Source organism: Antennarius striatus, chromosome 8 (assembly GCF_040054535.1).
Source record: "Antennarius striatus isolate MH-2024 chromosome 8, ASM4005453v1, whole genome shotgun sequence".
Classification (NCBI taxonomy): Eukaryota; Metazoa; Chordata; class Actinopteri; order Lophiiformes; family Antennariidae; genus Antennarius; species Antennarius striatus.
In genome coordinates, this window is record NC_090783.1 from 9,611,601 (window position 1) to 9,632,843 (window position 21,243).

General features: G+C 44.7%; 1 protein-coding gene across 1 annotated transcript; it reads left to right on the top strand.

Moving 5' to 3' along the window:
* The first annotated feature begins 807 nt into the window (after positions 1 to 807).
* LOC137599923 (equilibrative nucleobase transporter 1-like) lies at positions 808 to 13,012 on the top strand. Its single transcript, XM_068321172.1, has 8 exons — positions 808 to 917; positions 1,302 to 1,382; positions 1,463 to 1,611; positions 2,970 to 3,113; positions 4,488 to 4,595; positions 12,377 to 12,563; positions 12,673 to 12,796; positions 12,899 to 13,012. Exons 1-8 carry the CDS (start codon positions 808 to 810, stop codon positions 13,010 to 13,012), a joined length of 1,017 nt encoding a protein of 338 aa, XP_068177273.1.
* The last annotated feature ends 8,231 nt before the right edge of the window (positions 13,013 to 21,243 follow it).

Consider the following 21,243-nt stretch of genomic DNA (forward strand, 5'->3'; position numbering starts at 1 on the left):
ATGTCTCATCACTTCTGGATCAATCTTCCACATTACCAACACTCAGGTTTGATTGAAAATCAAACAGGAAGTGTAAATGCTGCTGTGTGGAGGTCTATGATGAGGACAACAAAACAAGGATGAGGTAATGTTTCTTTCACCAGGTGGGGAACCTGTTTTACTCACATCGCACGACCATTATCACCATCTTCAACGGGGCCTACGACTCCTCGGCTATGGTACTTCTCTTCATAAAGGTAATGGATGCACTTTTAATTTGAACCCAAATATTCAACAGGGTTTCAATCAATCCACTGGACTTATAGAAAGTTCCCTGACGACGTTTCACTTGTCATCCAAGAGGCTTCTTCATTTCTGGTGGCGGTTGGTGTTGCCTTCAGCTTCGAATCTGTGATTTACAAAACTCGCAGACGTTATTAAGCCCTTGTATGCTAGCTGTGTAATGTAGGAGCTTCTGGATGTGCCAGTGTTTGTCAGAAGGTGTTGTTTGCTTTGAGATACACAGGAATCTGATATTTGTTGAAGATCCTTTTCTGTTTTTCCAAACACTCCACAGACATGGGATCGCTATGTTGTTTCTCCTGCTGTCTTTCCCTTCAGTCCTCACTGGGTTGTTTTCCTTTCTGGATCTTGTGTGAGCTTTCAAAGATTCAGTCAGTTGTTTTTTTTTCCCTTTTTAATTTAAATTTTCTATACTATAGTATCCCCGAAGGGAAATTAAGAGCACACTCTAGTTACAAACAAACACATGTTAGTATATACAGGTCCCTGTAACACACACAAACACACACAAGGGTGGCTGTAAGCATGCAGGGGGAGGTAGAGTGGCGGGCAGCTCTGGCATGGTGCGCCCCAAAGGAGCAACTTGTTAAGGGGGATGGTGCCTTGCTCAAGGGTGTCTCAGCAGTGCTTGGGAGGTGAGCTGACACCTTCCACTGTCAGCTCACACCCCAGGCGGCTGGGCGGGAGCAGGAATCAATTCGCCGATCTTGGAACATTGGACAACCCGCTCTACTGCTCCGCCACTTTACCGCTGAGCCACTGCCATCCCCTATCCACAAGGATATCCACAAGTTTTCAGTGCCCATTTCTTTAAGGTCTTCAAGAAATTTTCTGCAAGTACAGTGGATTGACTTTAAAAAAACTATTTATGCCATGACCTGGATGAATGAAAACCTTCACAATTTGACCATAGTGTTCATTGGTCCCTCAAAAACATTCCCCTTTCTGTCCTTCCATTAGGTGCTGTATGAAGTAGGAGTGTCTTTCCACACATCTTTTCTCTTCCTCACTTTGTGTAGCGCAGGCCTCCTACTGCGTACCCTCTTCCTCATGCCAAGAGGACACATCCCCTTCCCACTGCCGGAAAACTTCACCTATGGGTAGAACAAAGTGATCATCCTGATGAAGGTTAACCTGTGGCCGTTGAGTTGTCTTCACCACCAAACCTCCGTTCTAACAGGCTGGGCTGCCCCGGTGGAAGGAGAGAACAAGTAATAGAGGAGGAAGAAATGCAAGAATCAAACGTCAAAAACAACAAAAAAGACAAGAGAGAAGAGTCTGAGACTTCTGCCTCACATTCGACCCTGCATGACTCCAAGCAGGAGAAAGGTATGAGTGTGTCACATCAGTTTAACTGACAGATGCTTACAGAAACCATCATAAATGAGAAGGCAGATAGAGCCTCTGTCACAGAAAGTCAGTCAACCAGACACTACAGCAGTGGTTCTTAACCTGGGTTCGATCGTACCCTAGATGTTAAATGAGTCGGTCTCAGGGGTCCGGCGGAGACGAAGGTCAAGACAAAACACCCGATATGATGTTTTGTCTTGACAAAACCGATACGTTGTGTCAGATGTTTTGTCGGCAGTGTCGGCAAAAGCACCTGACACGATGTGTCGGTTGTTTTTGCGAACATACACGAATCACTGTGTACGTTCGACACGTCGTGTCAATTCGTGATGACACGCCCCCCTTAGCCATCACTGGCTGCAGGTGATCATGTGACGCTACATCGATTAGCCTACCTGTGCTACTGGGGATTTTGCGCACTCAGTAGTCAATTCATGCTTTATTGATGATACATCATCTGATTACTTTCTTAATATTTTAATTCATGGTAACTATGTTGAGCCAAAAAAGAAAGTGGTCGGACGAATATGTGCAACGTGAATTTACATGTACTGTATAATGGAACATGATGGGAGTCAGTGTTCTGCATGATTTGCAATGTCAAGTTGAGCAACTCTAGTCTCGCACCGGCAAAAATAAAGGAACACTTCCTTAAGCTGCATGGAAAACAAAAGAAACAGACTTTGCTGTGAAAATGACATAAGAGTAGCTTTTGCCAAGGTGAAATCACGCATATCTGAACTAGTCTTTCAATAACAACAGCAGAAGTCACACTGATATGCAGGTAGATCAGTTCATGTGAGTTCATGCACTGTCTTGGTTTTGTTCTTTGAAAAAGTGACATTAATGCACAATTTATTAAATACACCAGTAAAGCATATACAGTATTTTCCGCAACTAAAAGCATTTAATTTTCTCAATTTCTTATAATCCAATGTGCCTTATAAATGAAAAAAGTTTTAAAATAGACCATTCATTGAAGATGAGTTCTCAAATGCGTTTTATAATCCAGTGCGCTTTATGTATGAAATGTAAAAAAAAAAAATAGGCCATTCATTGAAGATGTGCCTTATAATCCAGTACACCTTATAGTACGGAAAATACTGTACTTCTGTCTTAAATTTGTCTTATGTCTCAAATTTCACTCGGTGAGCGAGCATATGAAACCGGCAGGGTTCGGTACCTCCAACAAGGTTAAGACCCACTGCACTAGAGGCAAACCAACATTTCAAAACTAAGTAGCTCCCAATGAAACCTGGTCATTGTACAAGACCTGATTGCTGAAGGGTAAGAGAGTTTTTACTGAAGCCAGACTTTCATGTCGTCCTTACTTCCAGAAATTAGTTTCCGGAGCTGTTTGCTTTCCTGGCTCTTCCTGTGGCACCTGGTGTGGATGGTCACCAATCTGTTCTGTCAGTCCCACTTCTTAGCACACATCAACCCAATGCTGGAACACCTGACTGATAGTGACCAAGATTTGGGTAAGTTGTAGAGCTGAATTAATATTTAAGAGCATTTAAAGTGTCTGACACTGTGTGGCAGCGCTAAACACAAAGCAATAATGCAGATAATTTCCTGGGGAACTCAGTGGGTGCCGTTGATGACTAAAGGTGTCAGTTGTGTTTTTCAATAGGGAGGGCTAGGCGACACTCTGATGGAGCTCGTCAGTGAAAATCAGGCTTCTAATCATGAAAATTACCATCATGACGACTGACTCAGTTACAGAATCAGAGAAGGATGGAGAAGTTGCAGCAATTACTTTGCAACAAAGTTTGCGTACGTCAGAGCTCACTTGCAAGCAAACACAGTGTCGCTCTGAGCGAAGCATTGCGCAAACGATCAAGAACAGACAAAAAACATAAATGTCCAGAGCCTCTGAGAAAGTGCTCTGACGGAGATTAATTTCTACAAAGCACTGGCAGCCAATGAGTTAGCCTGCCTGCCACACAGCAACAACAGTACAGTTTTGCACAGTCAAAATTCATTCATCCATTCATTCATTCATTCATTTTCATGTACCGCCGCTGTATCCGCCGTAGCGGGTCACGTGGAGCTGGAGCCTATCCCAGCTGACATTGGGTGGGAGGCGGGGGACACTCTGGGCACGGCGCCAGTGCACCACGGAGCCACATACAAACACACAAACACGCACACACACACTCACTCCTATGGGCAATTTGGGACCGGCCAATCAACCTGAAGCACATGCTTTTGGAGGCGGGAGGAAGCCGGAGAACCCAGAGAGAACCCACGCGGACACTCCACACAGAGTGGGTCTCGAACCCGGTCCCACCGTGTTGTGAGGCGACAGCGCTAGCCACTGTCCCACGGTCCCGCCCACACAGTCAACAAAAAGTTATAAATCTTGTTCCAACACAGGAATGGGCAAATTATGGCCCAAGGGCAATGTGCGGTTAGGCTTTGTAATCCGGCCCATCAATTAAATGTAATTAAATGTAATTACTTCTAAATTGCATTAATTCTAATTTTAAATCATGCTTTTTTTGCAAGTCATTTTCATTAGCACAAATAGGCACTCCATCCATCCACTCTTCAGTTGGCCCACCTGTCAAACTTCAGTGCTGTGTGTGGTCCACAAGTCAAAGGGTTTGCCCACCACTGGACTAACATTTTCCTTTTGTGCTGCTACAATATCCGTCTTCAACACTGTCTTTAGCACACCTTGTACATATCTTTGACTGCAAATGTGACAAAAACGCTTGGAGTACCGCAAAGCCCAAAAACTGTTGTGGGGTAATAGTTCAAGGTACTCCTCAGCGGACATACTACTATTACACTTGCTGCAAAGCTGGCATGATTTCTTTAGCTTCTTGGTGTTTATGTCCCCCCTCCAGTGAGTCACTACACCAACATACTGGCAATCATCCAGCTGTTAGGAATCCTGTTTGCCCCCATTAACGGTCTCATCATGGACAGACACAATAACAGACTTCTGGCTCCAGGTTTGTAACATTTTCAATAAATTCATTTAAGATTTAATCCCTTTAACTTCAACTAGAGATCAGGCCACAGAAATGTATGTCTCACAGTAAATACAATTATCATATCCATTAAAGTGTCTCATTAATGACTTTTCTCCCTGCAGCAGGAGTAATTGTGTGACCTTGTCCTGAAATTTATGATAATCACTTTTTACTACATTTTTTACTTTTTTATTTTAATTCAATCAATCAACTTTTATTTATATAGCGCTTTATCATATCTGAAGACATTTCAAAGCACTTTACAGATAGAAAACCAACAATGCCCTCCAGAGCAAGCATAAGCGACGGTGGCAGGGAAAAACTCCCTCATTGAGGAAGAAACTCCAGGCAGGACCCAGGCTCTGGAGGGCAGTCGGCCACCTTGACCTGTTGGTTGGGAAATAGAAATACATTGGTGAAAGAGATAGGTCAAATAAAAGAGACGGAGAGAGAGAGAGAGAGAGAGAGAGAATGAGAGAGTGGCAGATAGGCCAGTCTGAGTTTCATGTCCATAGTGCGTTGTCGCTGAATTGGGGGAGGGATTTCCATCCTTTGGGTATCCTGTCTTCCATCCGCGTTCTCCACCTGAGGAACGGAGGCACAAAGACAGCGGCAGTATCGTGCAGACAGAGTGTGATTTGACAGTAGTAGTAATAAATTCTAGGAGTAGTAATAAACTCTAAGAGCATAGAAATATAAAGAAAGCGAAGGAGAAGTGACGAAAGCTTCAGAGTATCTTCCTTTAATGGGAGAGACGGAGAAAATACCCTCAGCAGCCTAGGCCTATAGCTGTATGTCTAGTGGGGTGAGTGTTATTTCTAATTGTAGGCTCTATCAAAAAGGAGGGTTTTTAGTCTACTCTTAAATAAGCTGAGAGTGTCTGCCCCTCGGACCGAGGTTGGGAGAGTGAGAGTTCCATAGTAAAGGGGCCAGATGTTCTACACTTAAAAACCCGACGGGTGACCAGAAATCCTGCATCCTCGGATCGAAGGGCCCTGGGTGGGTCATATACTTTAATAATCTCTTCAATGTAAGATGGAGCCTTACAATGGAGAGCTTTACATGTAATCAAAAGGAGTTTGAATTGTATTCTAGAATTAATCGGGAGCCAATGAAGTGACGCTAGGACAGGAGAGATGTGTTCTCTCCTCCCAGTTCGAGTCAGTAAGCGGGCAGCTGCATTCTGAACTAACTGTAGAGTCCTAATAGAGGAGTTAGATCAGCCCGATAATAAGGAATTGCAGTAATCCGATCTAGAAGTAACAAAGGCATGAATGATTTTTTTCTGCATCTTTAAAGGATAAGAAATTTCTAACTTTAGCAATATTTCACAAGTGAAAGAAGGCTGTCCGGGATACAGACTTGATATGAGAATCAAAGGACAGATCTTGATCAAAAATCACTCCCAAGTTTGACTTCATTGGTGGAGGATAGACCAATGCTATCTAAGTGAATTGCCATGTTAGAGAGATCATCTTTAAGATGCTTCGGCCCAATAACAATGACTTCAGTTTTGTTACAGTTCAACATTAAGAAATTGTGAAGCATCCAGGATTTAATATCCCTGAGGCAGGATTCCAATTTAATTAGCACTCAGGTCTAATAAGACTAGAACAGATAGAAGACCTTTATCTGACGCTGTTAAAAGATCATTTGTGACTTAGCAGTGCAGTCTCCGTACTGTAGTTTGTTCTAAAACCTGAATGAAAATCCTCTAACAGATTGTTCTCTAACAGGTAGTCATTTAGCTGTTTGGACACTACGTTCTCTAGGATCTTAGATAAGAATGGCAGGTTAGAGACCGTCCTGTAATTTGAGAGGATGCCAGCATCTTGGTTTGGTTTCTTAGGAGGGGCTTGATCCTAGTCACTTTGAAAGACTGCGGTACATAACCTATTTTTATTGATTAATTATGGATACTAGTACAGGTACATTTATTAATGGTAGAACCTCTTTGAGGAGAGTACTTGGAATTATGTCTAGAAGACAGGTGGTGGGTTTAGCAGAGGAAATTTGGTAGTTTAAATCGAAGCGTTCCATTTGCTGAAAACACTCCAGGGTATTGCTAGAATTAGTTGATTCTTCTGCTATCTTATTTGTGTTAGGCAGTACATAATGGATCTCATCTCTAAGATTTGTAATTTTGCTTTGGAAAAATCTAAGAGTCATCACATTCAAGATTTAAAGGAATGGTAGGCTCGATACTGTTGTGTTTCTTAGTCAGCCTGGCTACAGTGCTGAAAAGAAACCGAGGCTTGTTTTTATTTTCCTCTATTAAAGTAGTGTTACGGGTAGTTAAAGTCTGGACCCAAGGAGCAGAGACTGACACACTAGTAAAATTGAACAGCTTTATTGCTCAGGCTAAACAAAAACCCTAGTTAGCTAAATAACAAAATCAGTGGAGCAAAAATGACTAAATGTTAGAGGTTTTGGAGATAAAGTCAGAGAGGCCAGACTAGATGGTTTGGACATGTCCAGAGGAGAGATAGTGAATATATTGGTAGAAGGATGCTGAGTTTTGAGCTGCCAGGCAGGAGGCCTAGAGGAAGACCAAAGAGGAGGTTTATGGGTGTAATGAGGGAAGACATGAAGGTAGTTGGTGTGATAGAAGAGGATTCAAAGGACAGGGCTAGATGGAGGCAATTGATTCGCTGTGGCGACCCCTGAAGGGAAAAGCCAAAAGGAAAAGAAGAAGTGGAGCAAAAATGACTAAACTCCAAAAAACAGAAAAGAACTGGTAACGGAGGGAAACACTCGACACTGGCATCACAGAACAGGATGGAATCATCTGGCACCCTCCAAGGGAAAAGCCGGGCCTTTTAAGATGAGGCTGATGAGCAGAGTGGGAACTGGTGTGGCTCGTCAGCTGCTAGGAGCCAGCCACACCCTCTGCCACAGCTTGACCTGTCAAGGGATAATGAGCTTCACACAATAACAGACTGGGAACATATCAATTGAACAGAATCATGACAGTACCCCCCCTCAACGGACACCACCTGGCGGCCTGCCAGGCTTGTCCGGGTACCGACCATAAAAGTCATTCAGGAGATTCTTGTCCAAAATAAGGTTAGCGAGAGATCCACGAGCGCTCCTCTGGACCATACTCCTCCCAATCCACCAATTACTGAAAACCCCTACCCCTTCTCCTTACACCCAACAATTGTCGGAAGGTGAAGGCACAGAGGACTAGAGGAAACTGGCTTCAGAAGTGAAACATGAAAGGCTGGGTGGACATTCAGAGAGGGAGGTAGCGTCAGTCTAACCACACTCGGGTTAATGATACGTTCAATTACGTAAGGGCCAATGTACCTGGGTGTCAGTTTCCTAGATTCCACCTGAAGTGGAAGATCCCGAGAGGACAGCCAAACTCCTGGCCGGGCTATTGTGCGACGGTCTGCCAATCTCCGATTTCGAGCGGCAGTACGGGTGAGAGCTGCTTGAGCTTCACGCCAGACCCGCCGACCACGCTGGAGGTGCCCCTGCACAGAGGGGACTGCCACATCGTTCTCTGAGCTGGGAAGAGTGGGGGCTGGAAACCATTAGAGGCCATGAACGGGGACATACCAGTAGCGGAGCAAACCAGAGAGTTGTGGGCATACTTGACCCAGGGAAGATGGTTGGACCAGGAAACAGGATTCTGAGATGCCACACAACGAAGAGCTGCCTCCAGGTCCTGATTAGCTCATTCTGTCTGGCCGTTGGTCTGTGGGTGATAACCAGATGACAAGCTGGCTGACGCCCCTAATGCCTCTCAGAAAGCCTTCCACACCTGGGAGGAGAACTCTGGACCTCTGTCGGATACAATGTCCCTGGGAATTCCATGCAACCTAAAAACATGCTGGACAAGCAGAGCAGCAGTCTCCAAAACAGAGGGTAACTTAGACAACGGAATAAAATGCACAGCCTTGGAAAAGCGGTCAACGATAGTCAATATGGTCGTATTTCCTTCCGACGGAGGCAGGCCAGTGACAAAATCCGACGCTATGTGCGACCACGGTTGATGAGGAATAGGCAGGGGGCGAAGAAGGCCAGCAGGGGGATGGTGAGAAGTCTTGTTGCAGGCACAGACAGGGCAAGCAGCGACATACTCCTTAGCATCTGCACTCATAGAAGGCCACCAGAAACACTGTTGAAGGAGAGCCAGAGTCCGAAAGCCTGGATGGCAAGCCGACTTAGAATCATGCCCCCACTGGAGAACAGGAGTTCAAACAGGTGGGGGCATGAACAGCCGGCCTGGTGGACAACTGTCAGGCGACAGGTTACCAATTTGAGCCTCCTGAACAAGCCTCTCAATGTCCCACATGGCTGCTCCCACCACACGGGAAGAGGGCAGGACAGTGTCTTCAGAAGAATCCTCAACTGAAGGTACAAACTGAAGTGAAAGGGCATGAGGCTTGTTCCTCCGAGACCCAGGCCGGTAGGTGAGATCTACTGGCGAAGGTGCAGTAGGTGTGGGCGTTACGGAAACCGGAACGGCAGAATGCAAACAATGTGAGTGGCAGAACAAACTCCAGTTGGTGATTGCAGAGGAATACCAGTCTATATGTGGGTTGTGGAGCTTTAACCAGGGGAGACCTAACACTAATGGGGAACTGGGGGCAGAAATATACAGGGAAATTAGGTCGCGTTGGTTTCCAGAAAGCAACAAGGACAAAGGGGCTGTACGATCAGTAACTCGAGCTAGAAGCCCACCATTGAGGGCAAACACATCTTTGGATTCACTAAGGGGCCCAGTGGGTAAGTTGGCACTAGTGACAAACTCATTGTCAATAAAACTCATCAGAACCACAATCTACCAAAACTTGTAAAGGGAAAGAAACTTGTTGCCAGGATACAGTACCTTTAAGGACAATGCGGTTAGAGGAGAGTGACTCAGCAGACGTACGGCTCACCAGTGCCCCTCCTGACACCGATGAGCCTGCTCCTTTTGGCAGGACGGGGCACTGCGCTCTCCTGTGACCCGTCTGGCCACAGTAGATGCAGAGCCTCAGTTCAAAGCGACGTTGGCGCTCTTCAGGCGTAAGTCTCATCCTCCCCAACTGCATGGGTTCTTCACCATTGGGATTAGCCGAATCCAGTGGTGAAGAAAATCCCGAGGGAGGTGGCTGGGGATGTGGTTGCTGCTGTCGAGATGGCCTGGATGGTGAGAGGGGGATAGGAACACTCTCCGTGACTGTCCTTTCCCTGCGTCTCTCACGAAGTTGGTTATCTAGACGAATAGCTAAAGAAATTAATTTGTCTAGAGAAGCAGTCTCATCTCTAGCAGCTAATTCGTCCTTTAACTCTTCACTTAACCTGCGAAGAAAAACCGCCTCGAAAACATTCTCATTCCATCCGCTCTCGGCTGCAAGAATGCGGAAGTCTATAAATGGATACAGGGTCTGAGCTCTGATTCAGGGAAAGGAGCTGTTTACTGGCCTCCTTTCCTTGCAGAGGATGATCAAACACTTTTAGCATCTCAGCGGTGAACAATGAATAATTGCTGCAAGCAGATGCATTATTGCTGGCCATTGCTACAATAAACTCATTATAAATGCTACTCTCGACTTGTCTGAATCATAAATTGACGGCTGCTGATCAAAAACAAGTGAGCATTGGTGAAAAAACTCCCTGCATGACCCTAGCACGCCTGAGTACCTGACCGGAGTGGGAATGAAGGGTTCCCTGTGCTGGCTGGGTTCAGTGGCAGGAAGAACAGGTGCTGAAACGTCGACTGGAGTAGCAGGCGTAGGAAACTGAGTGGAAAGCTGATCAAAGCGGCTCTCGATTCGAGTAATCCTGGAGCCAAGTTTGCTGAGCGAATCCATGATCTCTTGAAGTGCTCTCTTGTGGACTCCAGCACGGGACCCTTGACAGGCCAAAGCCTGCCGGATACCATCAGTCCCTGCGGGGTCCATGGTGGCCAGATTATTCTGTTACGGGTAGTTCAAGTCTGGACCCCAAGGAGCAGAGACTGACACACGAGTAAAATTGAACAGCTTTATTGCTCAGGCTAAACAAAAACGCTAGTTAGCTAAATAACAAAATCAGCGGAGCAAAAATGACTAAACTCCAAAAAACATAGAAAAGAACTGATAACGGAGGGAAACACTCGACACTGGCATCACAGAACAGGATGGAATAATCTGGCACCCTCCAAGGGAAAAGCCAGGCCTTTTAAGATGAGGCTTATGAGCAGAGTGGGAACTGGTATGGCTCGTCAGCTGCTAGGAGCCAGCCACACCCTCTGCCACAGCTTGACCTGTCAAGGGATAATGAGCTTCACACAATAACAGACTAGGAACATATCGATTGAACAGAATCATGACAAGTAGAGTAGTAAGTATTTCTACTTCTACCGAGAGCCTTCTTATATGACATAAAGCTGTCTTTCCAGGTTAAATAGGCTAGGTCAGTTTTTGTCGATCACCAGATTCTCTCCAATCTGCGGGAGCTCTGTTTAAGGTTGCGGACTGACAAGTTAAACCACGGGGCTGACCTTTCCTGTTTTTTAATTTTTTCTTTTTAGCGGGGCTATGCCATCAAGAGTTGTTTTTAGGATGTTAGCCACACTGTCTGTGAGAAATTCGATATTTTGGCTTTTACTGGAGTAGGGGCCAGGGGAGCATATTGACTCTAAGGCTGAGGGGATTTTTTCTTTAAATTTAGTTATTACTGAATCAGTGATCGATCTAGTCAAGATGGTTTTATTCTGTGGATTATTGTTAATTAGGGCAAAGTCAAAAGTAACTAGAGAGTGATCTGACAAGAAGTCGTTTTGTGGGAAAATAGTCAAGTGTCCTATATCTACACCGTAGGTAAGAATAAGATCAAGGGTGTGATGGTGTTTATGGGTACGACCATCCACCAACTGTGAGAAGCCTAGGGAATCTAGCATAGACTTGAACCCAACGCAGAAGCTGTCATTCACACTGTCGAAATGATCATTGAAATCTCCTATTACTATAACTTTATCTTTGGTAGCCACCAAATTAGATAGAAATTCAGAAAATTCTATCTATGATAATGATCTAATATTTAAAAGACCACATTTAATTATCCTGTCTGAATTTTGTCTGTGTATACATTTAATGTGAATTAAATTACAATGGTTAATTGAACCAGTGTTGCTAGATTTTAACAGTCTAACACTGCTATAGGTCCGAGGGACAGACAGTCTTAATGGGGTGTGTATTAGTTAAATTAAACTTAGCTATGGCTGGGGACTAGTAGGGCAAACTCAGAGAAGCGTGTAGGACTGCAACTCTGTTGCCTGATCTCCACTCTGGTATGTCAAGATTTAGAGGATAGACTTTGAACTATATTTTTAGATAAGAGGGCTGCACCATCTCAAGCACCATCCCACCATCACAATCAGTAATTAATAATTATCCCTTTAAAGCCCAGGGTATCATATATGATACTGTTGATCTTTCAGGATTTTGAGGCTTATACATCATAAGTTTCATCATTTTTTCCTGAAAAACTTGATATAAGATGAATTCTTCTACATTTTGTATGCAAAAAAATTCTAAATGTAACAAAAAAGTATATAAATTACAATTCATAAATCCAATTTTTTTCAAAATATTGTTGGCATATTTGTCAGAAGGTTCCTTTAAGACCTTATTCTCCAAGAATGTGATTTTTCTGGCATTTATTTAATAAATCCGGTTATAGAGAGTAACAAATGCTGAACTTCATTTTTCATTAGAGTCATTGTTGTTGCGATCAGTCCTTCACAGTTGTCCCTTCATCATCGTGTGTCCTCTGTCCCACAGGAGAGTCCAAGAGGGAAGCCAACCTGTGTTCGTCATCTCCTGCCCTCGTCCTGACCTCCCTGCAGTGTTTCCTCTTCTGTGTGTGTTTCACCACTCCTGTACTCCCTTTGCAGTACCTCACGTTTGTCCTGCAGGTGGCCAATAGTGTCTCATTTTATGGATGCCACTACGTCTTCATTAGCTTTGCGTACGTTCACATTTCTGCCACCCTTAAGATTAAGTAGAAAATTAAGCAGCTGTATCTTTATTAATGCAACAATGCTCATCTCTCTCTTCTGCACTCTTGTCTCCTCTAGCTTCCCATCATCTCATTTTGGAAAGCTATCGGGTACAGCAATGTCTTCATCAGCTTTGGTGCTGCTTCTCCAGTTTCCAATCCAGTACCTCATCCAGAACCAGCTCCACGGTGATCCACTCTATGTAAGTGTTTGTGGTGAGCCTTGCTTGACCATGAGACGTTTAATAAGCTATACGTCTCTTTAATCCTCCCTACTGTCCAATTGTCTCCTATCGTTTTCACAGGTAAATGTCGGCGTCACTTTGGTGTCTCTGCTCTCATTTTGTCACCCACTCCACGTCAGCCTTTACTGCAGGAAGCTGGCTCAACAAAGGAAGACTGAACAAGAAGAGAAATAATGGGGAAAAAATCAATCTTCAAAATGTTCTCCAATGTGAAATGAACTGTGCTTTATTGTACCCCCGTAGTGGAAATTATCTTTCCACTCTACACACTACTTATTAGTCACACGCATATATATACAGTATATATGTAATATATACTGTATATTGTATATTATTACTGTATATATATATATATACACACACATACAGTAATCTATATATAATCTATATATATACACTGTATATACGATATATATATATACTGTATATATACTTTATACTGTGTGTGTGTATGTATATGTGCATATATATATACTGTATATATATACATCTGAGATGTGCTTCACTACATCACAGATTTTTAGTAGGTAGTCACGTGATACCGTAAGTGCATGCTATTGGCTGACAACATGCGGAAGTGCGCTGTGCACTTCTGCACCTTCCTTTGCCAGTTCACATGATTCAGTGGTCTGAGCTACTGCCGCCCAAGGTGAAAGGTTAGATCAGCAGGTTCTGATTAGCTTTTAAAACAGGCAGTAGGATGAGCTGTTGTGCTCACACACTGTAGGCCAGTATACTCATGAATAACCATGACCTGGATAACTGGGGAAAAAAACACACAAAAAAAAACAATAAGACTGGTTTGACTGTCCATGTGTCAAACTCAAGGCCGTAGGCAACATCCAGCCTGTTATTCCGGGATAGCAAATGACTTTTTTTTTAATTGTACAGATTAAATAATCTCTAAGGATTTTTGTTCAGCATACTAAGCTTTGAGTAGCAAAACATTAACTCTTCATCACAAACCCAGATTAAATGTTACTGTTACACAAACTGACCACTGTAGTAGCAAGAAGAAGTAGGGCTACCCACAGTTAAGACAGTTCAAGCTTCTGCGGAAGCTTGGTTTTCTTCTAGTTCAATTTCAAGTCAGTTTCAATTTTGGTTCTGGAGACAGAAATGTCATGACACTTGATGTGTATAAATGTTTCACTTTTCACAGGTGAATCACTTGAACTATTACAGCATTAACTATAGGAAGAATGCACAAACTAACTTGTATTTGGGAGAAATAAAGATGACCAAATGAAATGTGTATTGTAATATTTTTATTGCCCGCTGTGGAGGTGGTGATGTAAACTTAGACTCTCAAATGATTCTAGTACATGGTGTCTCTCACTCCTCTGTCATCTTGGACAGCAGGTAGGTAGACAGGGTCATCATCGAGGTCTTCAGTTTGTGGGGTATGGTGTTGTTCTCCTGTTGTAATACTGCCAATAACATGGAGAGCAACACAATTATATCACACTTCCTCTCAGGAATCATCCTGAGGTGATGCAGGCACTGGAAATGGGCTTTCAGTACACCTATGGTCATCTCCACCCGGATTCTCGTCCTGCAGTTGAAGTTCTGTTGCAGGCCTGGGTTAGTGCAAGGAGTCAGCAACCACGATTGATACTCCAGCAAAAACCATCGAACTCTCTTGTCATGTATAGTGGATTCAATAAGGTGGATTAAAGGACGGAGACAAGTGAATTATAGTGCAAATCTTTAGGTTACTGACCAGGTTACAGTCTGTTGCTCAGGTAAGACTCATCATAAAGAGTAGAGTAGAGTATAAATTTATTTATCCCTTAAGGAGGTTCCATCAGGGAAGTTAACATCTCCGTCACACACAGCACAGTGAGTACACAAACACAGAAAAAGCACACAGAAAGCACCATCACATAGAAAGTAGTACAACACCAAATAGAAAGATTAATAAATAACCCATCAAGAATATACAAATAGAAAATCAAAAATAGGCATAGAAATAAAAAATAAAAAACAGGCCTAGTTAAGTATGGGTATAGTGAAATGTCTATAGTGTTTGCGTTGTTTTTGCTGTATTGTTTGTGTCATCCCTTAGCACTCGTGTGGACTTTCTTCTTCTTCATCTCCCCCAGAGAGGAGTTGAGCAGTTTATTGGCTTGGGGGATGAACGAGTTCTTAAGTCCGTTTGCCCTGCATGTTGGGAGGCGGAGCCTCTGACTGCTCAGGCTTCTCAGGCTTCTCTGGTTGTTGGTAACGGTGTAAAGAGGGTGGCTGACATTGTCCATGATGTCCAGCAGTTTGTCCAAGGTTCTCTTCTCTGCCACCATTCCCAGAGGGTCCAGCTTCATCCCGACCACCAAGCTGGCCCGCCTGATCAGCTTCTCCAGCCTGGAGAGATCCGCTTTAGTCACGCTCCCTCCCCAACACACCACAGCGAATGACAGGACGCTGGCAACCACAGACTGATAGAACATCCACTGGAGCTTCCTGCAGATGTTGAATGCCCTCAGCCTCCTCAGAAAGTACATCCTGCTCTGTGTTTTCTTGTACAGCTGCCTCGTGTTGCTGGTCCAGTCCAGCTTGTTGTCCAGCCACAGCCCAAGATATTTATAGGTCTTCACAATCTCCACTTCCTCCGTTCCTATCAGAACTGGTCTAGATTGGGGTCTGTCCCTCCTGAAGTCAATGACCAGCTCTTTAGTTTTCAAGGTGTTGAGCTTCAGGCTGTTGCTGACACCAGTCAACAAAGTCTTTCACCAAGCATCTATACTCCTCCTCCTCATTGTCCGTGATACATTCCACGATAGCTGTGTCATTTGCGTACTTCTGGATGTGACACAGTTCTGAGTTGTAGCAGAAGTCCACCATGTACAGGGAGAAGAGGATTGGGGACAAGACAGTCCCCTGTGGAGTACCGATGCAGCTGACCACAGTATCAGACGTGGCGTCCTTTAGCCTGACAAACTGGTCTGTTGGTGAGGTAGTCTTGGATCCAAGCAACCAGGCTGGAGTCCACTCGCATATGTAAGAGTTTTTCCTGTAGGATACAGGGCTGGATGGTGTTAAAGGCACTTAAAAAATCCAGAAAAAGGATCCTCACAGTGCCGCTTTCCTTGTCCAAATGCGAGTGGGCTCGGTGTAGCATGTGTAGGATGGCGTTTTCCACACCGACCTTTTTCCGGTAGGCAAACTGTAAAGAGTCCTTGGCATGTTTCACCTGAGGCCTGAGGAGATTGAAGAAGAGCCGCTCCAGAGCCTTCATCAGATGAGATGTGAGCGCCACCGGTCGGAAGTCGTTCAGCTCGCTGGGCCGGTTCTTTTTGTGAACTGGAATGATGCACGACGTCTTCCAAAGAGTGGGAACCTTCATGAGACACAGGCTCAGGGTAGAAGACCCATTGTAGCGGCTTCCTGAGTCAGCAGCACAGGCCTTGAGTAGATGGGGGCTCACCCCATCTGGCATTTAGTCCTGCTGCTCTTCGGGGCCAAAGCTTCCTCAGTTCTCCTCTTACCTGGTCTGCCATGAAGATGGGAGGAGGCTGTGATGGTGGTGGGAGCTGAGGGGTGGAGGGAGCATATCTGTGACAGAGAGGAGGGCTTGCAGGTGAGAGAGTGGGGGGGGGGCTAGGATAGGTGGAGGTGGGCTTGAGGGAGGTGGGATAGGTGGTGGGATGGGGGCAGTAGGCTTGAGGGAGGTAAGATAGGTGGTGGGATGGGGGGAGGAGGAGTGTTCGGGGGAAGGGGGGCTGAGGGGGATTGCTCCGCTGCTGCAGAGAAGGGGTCAGTAGGTTTGGAGGAGAAGGAGGGACTGGGGGGAAGAGGGGGTTGTGGGCTCCCTTGTACCTACAGATGTGTGGAGGCTGTGAGGGGAGGTTGAATGGGGGGGGGGGCTGGGGGCAGGGAGAGAGGCAGGGGGTGGAGAGGGGCCACTTTGCTTCTGTGGAGGGGGGAAGGAGGCCATGGGACAGGGGTGAAGCTGGTGAGCTGCTGCTGAGGTTGTGAGGGTGGAGGGTGATAGGGGGTGCTGCGGGGGGGGGGGGGGGTTGAATCTATTGTAGAAGTCGTTCAGGTCTTTGGTTCTCTGCACCCCTCACAGCTCTGTTCTGGTCCTGGGTTTGTGCCCAGTAATGTTTCTCACACCTTCCCAAATGTCCCTCATGCTGTTGGTGCTCAGCTGCTGCTCCACCTTCCTCCTGTAAGAGTCTTTGGCCTTATGCAGCGTCTGACCTCTCTCTGTGCTTCTCTCATCTCCTCCTCATCATTCGTCCTGACAGCCTTCTTTTTCCTGTTGAGGACATCCTTGACGTCCTGTGTTATCCACGGCTTGTTGTTTGGATAGCACCGAACTGTCTTGGTGGGGGCGACCACATCTACACAGAAGTTGATATAGTCCGTGAGACAGTGGGTCATCCCATCGATGTCCTTGCCATGTCCACCCAGCAGTACCTCCCAGTCTGGGTGTTGTAGCAGTCTCTGAGAGCCTCCTCTGCTTCAGGAGTCCATCTCCTGATGGTGCGTGTAGAGACTGCCTGTCTTTGGACCAGGGGGGTGTACTGGGTCTGGGCGTACACCAGGTTGTGGTCTTAATTGCCTAGTGGAGGCAGGGCAGTGACTCTGTATGCCTCTTTAACATTGGTGTACAGTAGGTCGATCGTTCTGTTCTTCCTTGTGTGGCAGTTAACAACCTGGTGGAAAGCAGCCAGGCAGTGTCCAGGGTGACATGATTAAAGTTTCCAGAGATAATCATGAAGGCTTAAGGATGTTTGGTTTGCAACCGTGCAACGACACTGATGATCTTCTCACATGCAGTGGCTGCGTTGACCGATGGAGGGATGTAAACACAGAAGGAGATCACGTGACTGAACTCCCGGGGTAAATAGTATGGCCGTATGCTAACGGCTAGCAGCTCCAGGTTAGGGCAGGATACGACCGCCTTCACTGAAACATGGCCGGGGTTACACCAGTGGTTGTTGGTGTATATAATGAGTCCCCCACCTTTGCTTTTCCCACATGCCTTCGTGTCTCTGTCCGCTCTCACTGCAGTCAAACCTTGGAGTTCTACGTTAGCATCCAGTATAGCGTCGGTCAGCCATGTCTCCATTAGTATGAACATGATGCACTCATGGTAGATCCGCTGGTTCCCCAGAGCGGCCAGCTCATCCATCTTGTTCGGCAGTGAGTTGTGTTGCCCATGATTACGGAGGGAAGCAATGGTTTGAATTGCCTTCGGTTGTCTGCCTGCCTAGCCTTTAGCTTATCCCCAGCCTTGCAGCCACGGTAACGTCTCTTCAGTTCAGCCGTTATGTCATGTCTCTGTCAGTGTTTCGTAAGTAACTCCTCTCTAAAATGAGTGAGAGGGATGGTTCTCGGTTGTATGGATGTCATATCCATTTGATACATGTAAAGAAGTAGTAAAAGTAGAAAAAGTAGTAAAAACTTACAAAAAACATACAAATAAAAGACTATGCTGCGGAGCGTACGGAGTGGCTGCCATTATTTACAGTGCTCAACTGTCCATGAGTCTAAATCCATGAGTCTTAGGCTACCTCGCTTCGTGAAACAGTTTAGGTCTACTCCTCTGATTCTGGGTAAGTTACTGATTCTGGGTAAGTTACCTCCCTCCCTACCTCCTCTGATTCTGGGTAAGTTACCTCTCTTTGTGAAACTGGAAATCCTGGGTTTCCCTGATTTCAGGGTTAACATACCCCAGGTTTCCGCTAAACCTTCTTCGTGAAATGGCCCCGTTACCATGGTAGCTAAATCAATCTGCAAAGGAATAATTGCAACAATCAGGTAATTGCATGGAGGACCATACTATATTTTGAGCTGCAGTAACCATCTAATGAGGAGAACACACTTAGTGATTTTGTGACACCGTCACATTCATAATGTATATGTTATAGAAATTATCACAGGTTGTATGAATGCATACCAAGTGAATGTAAACTTTGCATGTACACATGTACATGTATTTTAGGTACATATTTTTGATAACGGTAATGTTTCCACTGAAATGAGTAATAATGGATGACTAATTTCCAGCTGTTGAGACGTACCTGTCAAGGGGTGTCATCCAAAAACTTAATTGAAAAGACACCCAGATAAGAGAAGGAGGGAGGTGGAAATCAGGCATTACGTAGTGCCAGGAAGAAACCTGCTGCTACTAATAAATTAAAGGTACAGTACAGTTAAAATGAACCAGGTCTTTATTTGAAGTACATAAGTAAAACAAAGGCTTGGTGGCATTTTAATTTTTTTATTTGCAATGAAATTTATCGTAAGTTATGGAGCGTGCCATGGCAGCGGAAGTGACGCAACCGTAGACCACGGGGTGAATCCATATCACTGAAGATCAAGCTAGCGACAAGGCAAAAAGCTGGCATTTTCGTAATAATTTCGCCAAAAATAATGTCGTCATCATTGGAAACTGAAGACGAGTTCCCAGTGAACCCACCTGGGAGTGTAATTATTCCATATAATTACCACCTGATGTACAAGGAGAATGAGAGTTTGGACATCTAGGACATTCATCCCAGTTGTCTTCATCTGAATCACATTCTGACAGAGATATCCAACTAGTTATAATGTCCCCTTTTGGTTTACTGTGTGTATGGAAAAGTTAATTGCGCTACCAATGCTAACACGCCAGCCCGTCAATGGGATTTTCCACATTATGTTAGCATTGAGCTAGCCGCCATTTGTTACTGTTGGACTGTGTGGAATTAATAACAACTCTAGTTTATATTAATATGTCTTGTATTTACGAATGTATAGGGATCAGGATCTGACATGCTGTTTTTGTATGTTTTATTTGAGTGTCACAGATCTTCTCAGCCCCCGTTCACACGATGATGGATTTTTTTGAAAACACGACTTTTTAAAAACGCATCGAAAACGATTTGAGTCCACACAACAGCGTTTTCAAAAAAATCTCCGTCCACACGTAAACGCAGCAGTGCGTTTTCGAGGACGGCTATAAGCATGCCAAACCATGTGGTGGCAGTATTGAGTCAAATTTTATCCAATAGGAATCCTCCGTGTTTTGTTGTCATAACACAGGGGCCCATAAATATGACGTCAAAGAGGTTTTCGTCGCAGGCAAGACGTCAGCGTTTTCAAAAAGTTGCGTTTTCATTCCGGATTCCTGTGTTGTCGTGTGGACGGAAGGCATAAACACAACAAAAAAGTTGCGTTTTCAAAAAGTTCCGGCATCGTGTGGTCAGTAAAATGACCTGTCTATCACTTTTGATATTGCTTACCTTTCACGAGTGCCATAATTGTGCGATAATCTGGTCATGAAAACATTTACACACTACCTAGTTCTAGATATTAATTAATTATCCACTAAATCTTGAGAATTCAGGATAAATACTATGGGTTGTCCAAAAATGATCTTACCTTCAAATCTCTTTGCAAATCACCCTAGGTAAAGTGCTCATGACAGAGCCTTGGTCATACTGACCCGGTTTATCTGTGCTCTTCATCTCATTCCTAGCTATCCAGAAGGTATTCTGAAGAAGGATAGGTCCTTGTCTTTGTTTTTTCTTGCTGTTGTGTTGACACAACCGTCACCTCACAGGTAACCATGATATTTACAGAGTTAATCGCGTTGTTGATCGCATTGTCTTATATGGCTGCCAAGCTAAGTTTGTTGCCAATGACGTATGACGCCCATGTGACAACTGGCTGCGGCGCAAATTTTAACGTTTTATGACCAAAGGGATGATGCTACACATATGAAATTCATTATTTCTTCTTTTTTTCATAATGGTGAATAACATTCGGTGCCTTGTGAAAGTATTGGCCCCCCACAAGAACTTATTGACATTTTGTCACATTTCAGGCTTCAAACTGAAAGATAACTAACTGAAATATTTTTCATGAATCAACAACATGTGAGACCCAATCACAAAGTGGAACTAAATTTATTCAACATTTTATATTGTGTTTACAAATAAAAAACTGAAAAGTAGGATGTGAAAAATATTGGCCCTCTGTTCTCTAATCTCAGCCAAACGACTCCAGAAGTTCACTGATGACTTCGGAATGATCCAATGTTGACCTAAATGACAACAATGAGTGTTACGGCCGTAGCTCATCTGTTCGTATTGTATATCCCTCTGCAACCCTGCCTCTGAGCTGCTGGCCCTGCACTGCTCTGGGATGCTCCGCCCTCCGTCGTCAGTGCCAGGTGTGGTGTCTCTGGGACTCCTGGCCAACCCATCTCCCGATTGGTGTGCCATCTCCTTGATTAGCCCAAGCCCTGCCACGTCACCGGAAATGGACAGCTTAAAAGCACTGCAATGCCATTCAAACAGCGCGACAGTCTGACTGTGGCAGTATGCCTTTGAGAGCTTTTCGAACTGTGACCTTGTGATTCTGAGTTTGGATTTTGGATTGTTGTACACCCTCGTTAAAGAGCTGGTTGTGTT

Bases quoted from the DNA above. Each gene is read 5' to 3' on its own strand.
- LOC137599923 (XM_068321172.1), top strand. From the start codon at position 808: ATGCAGGGGGAGGTAGAGTGGCGGGCAGCTCTGGCATGGTGCGCCCCA. The intron at 918-1,301 runs GTGAGCTGACAC...CACTTTGTGTAG, and splicing joins GTCTCAGCAGTGCTTGGGAG to CGCAGGCCTCCTACTGCGTA. The intron at 3,114-4,487 runs GTAAGTTGTAGA...TCCCCCCTCCAG, and splicing joins TGATAGTGACCAAGATTTGG to TGAGTCACTACACCAACATA.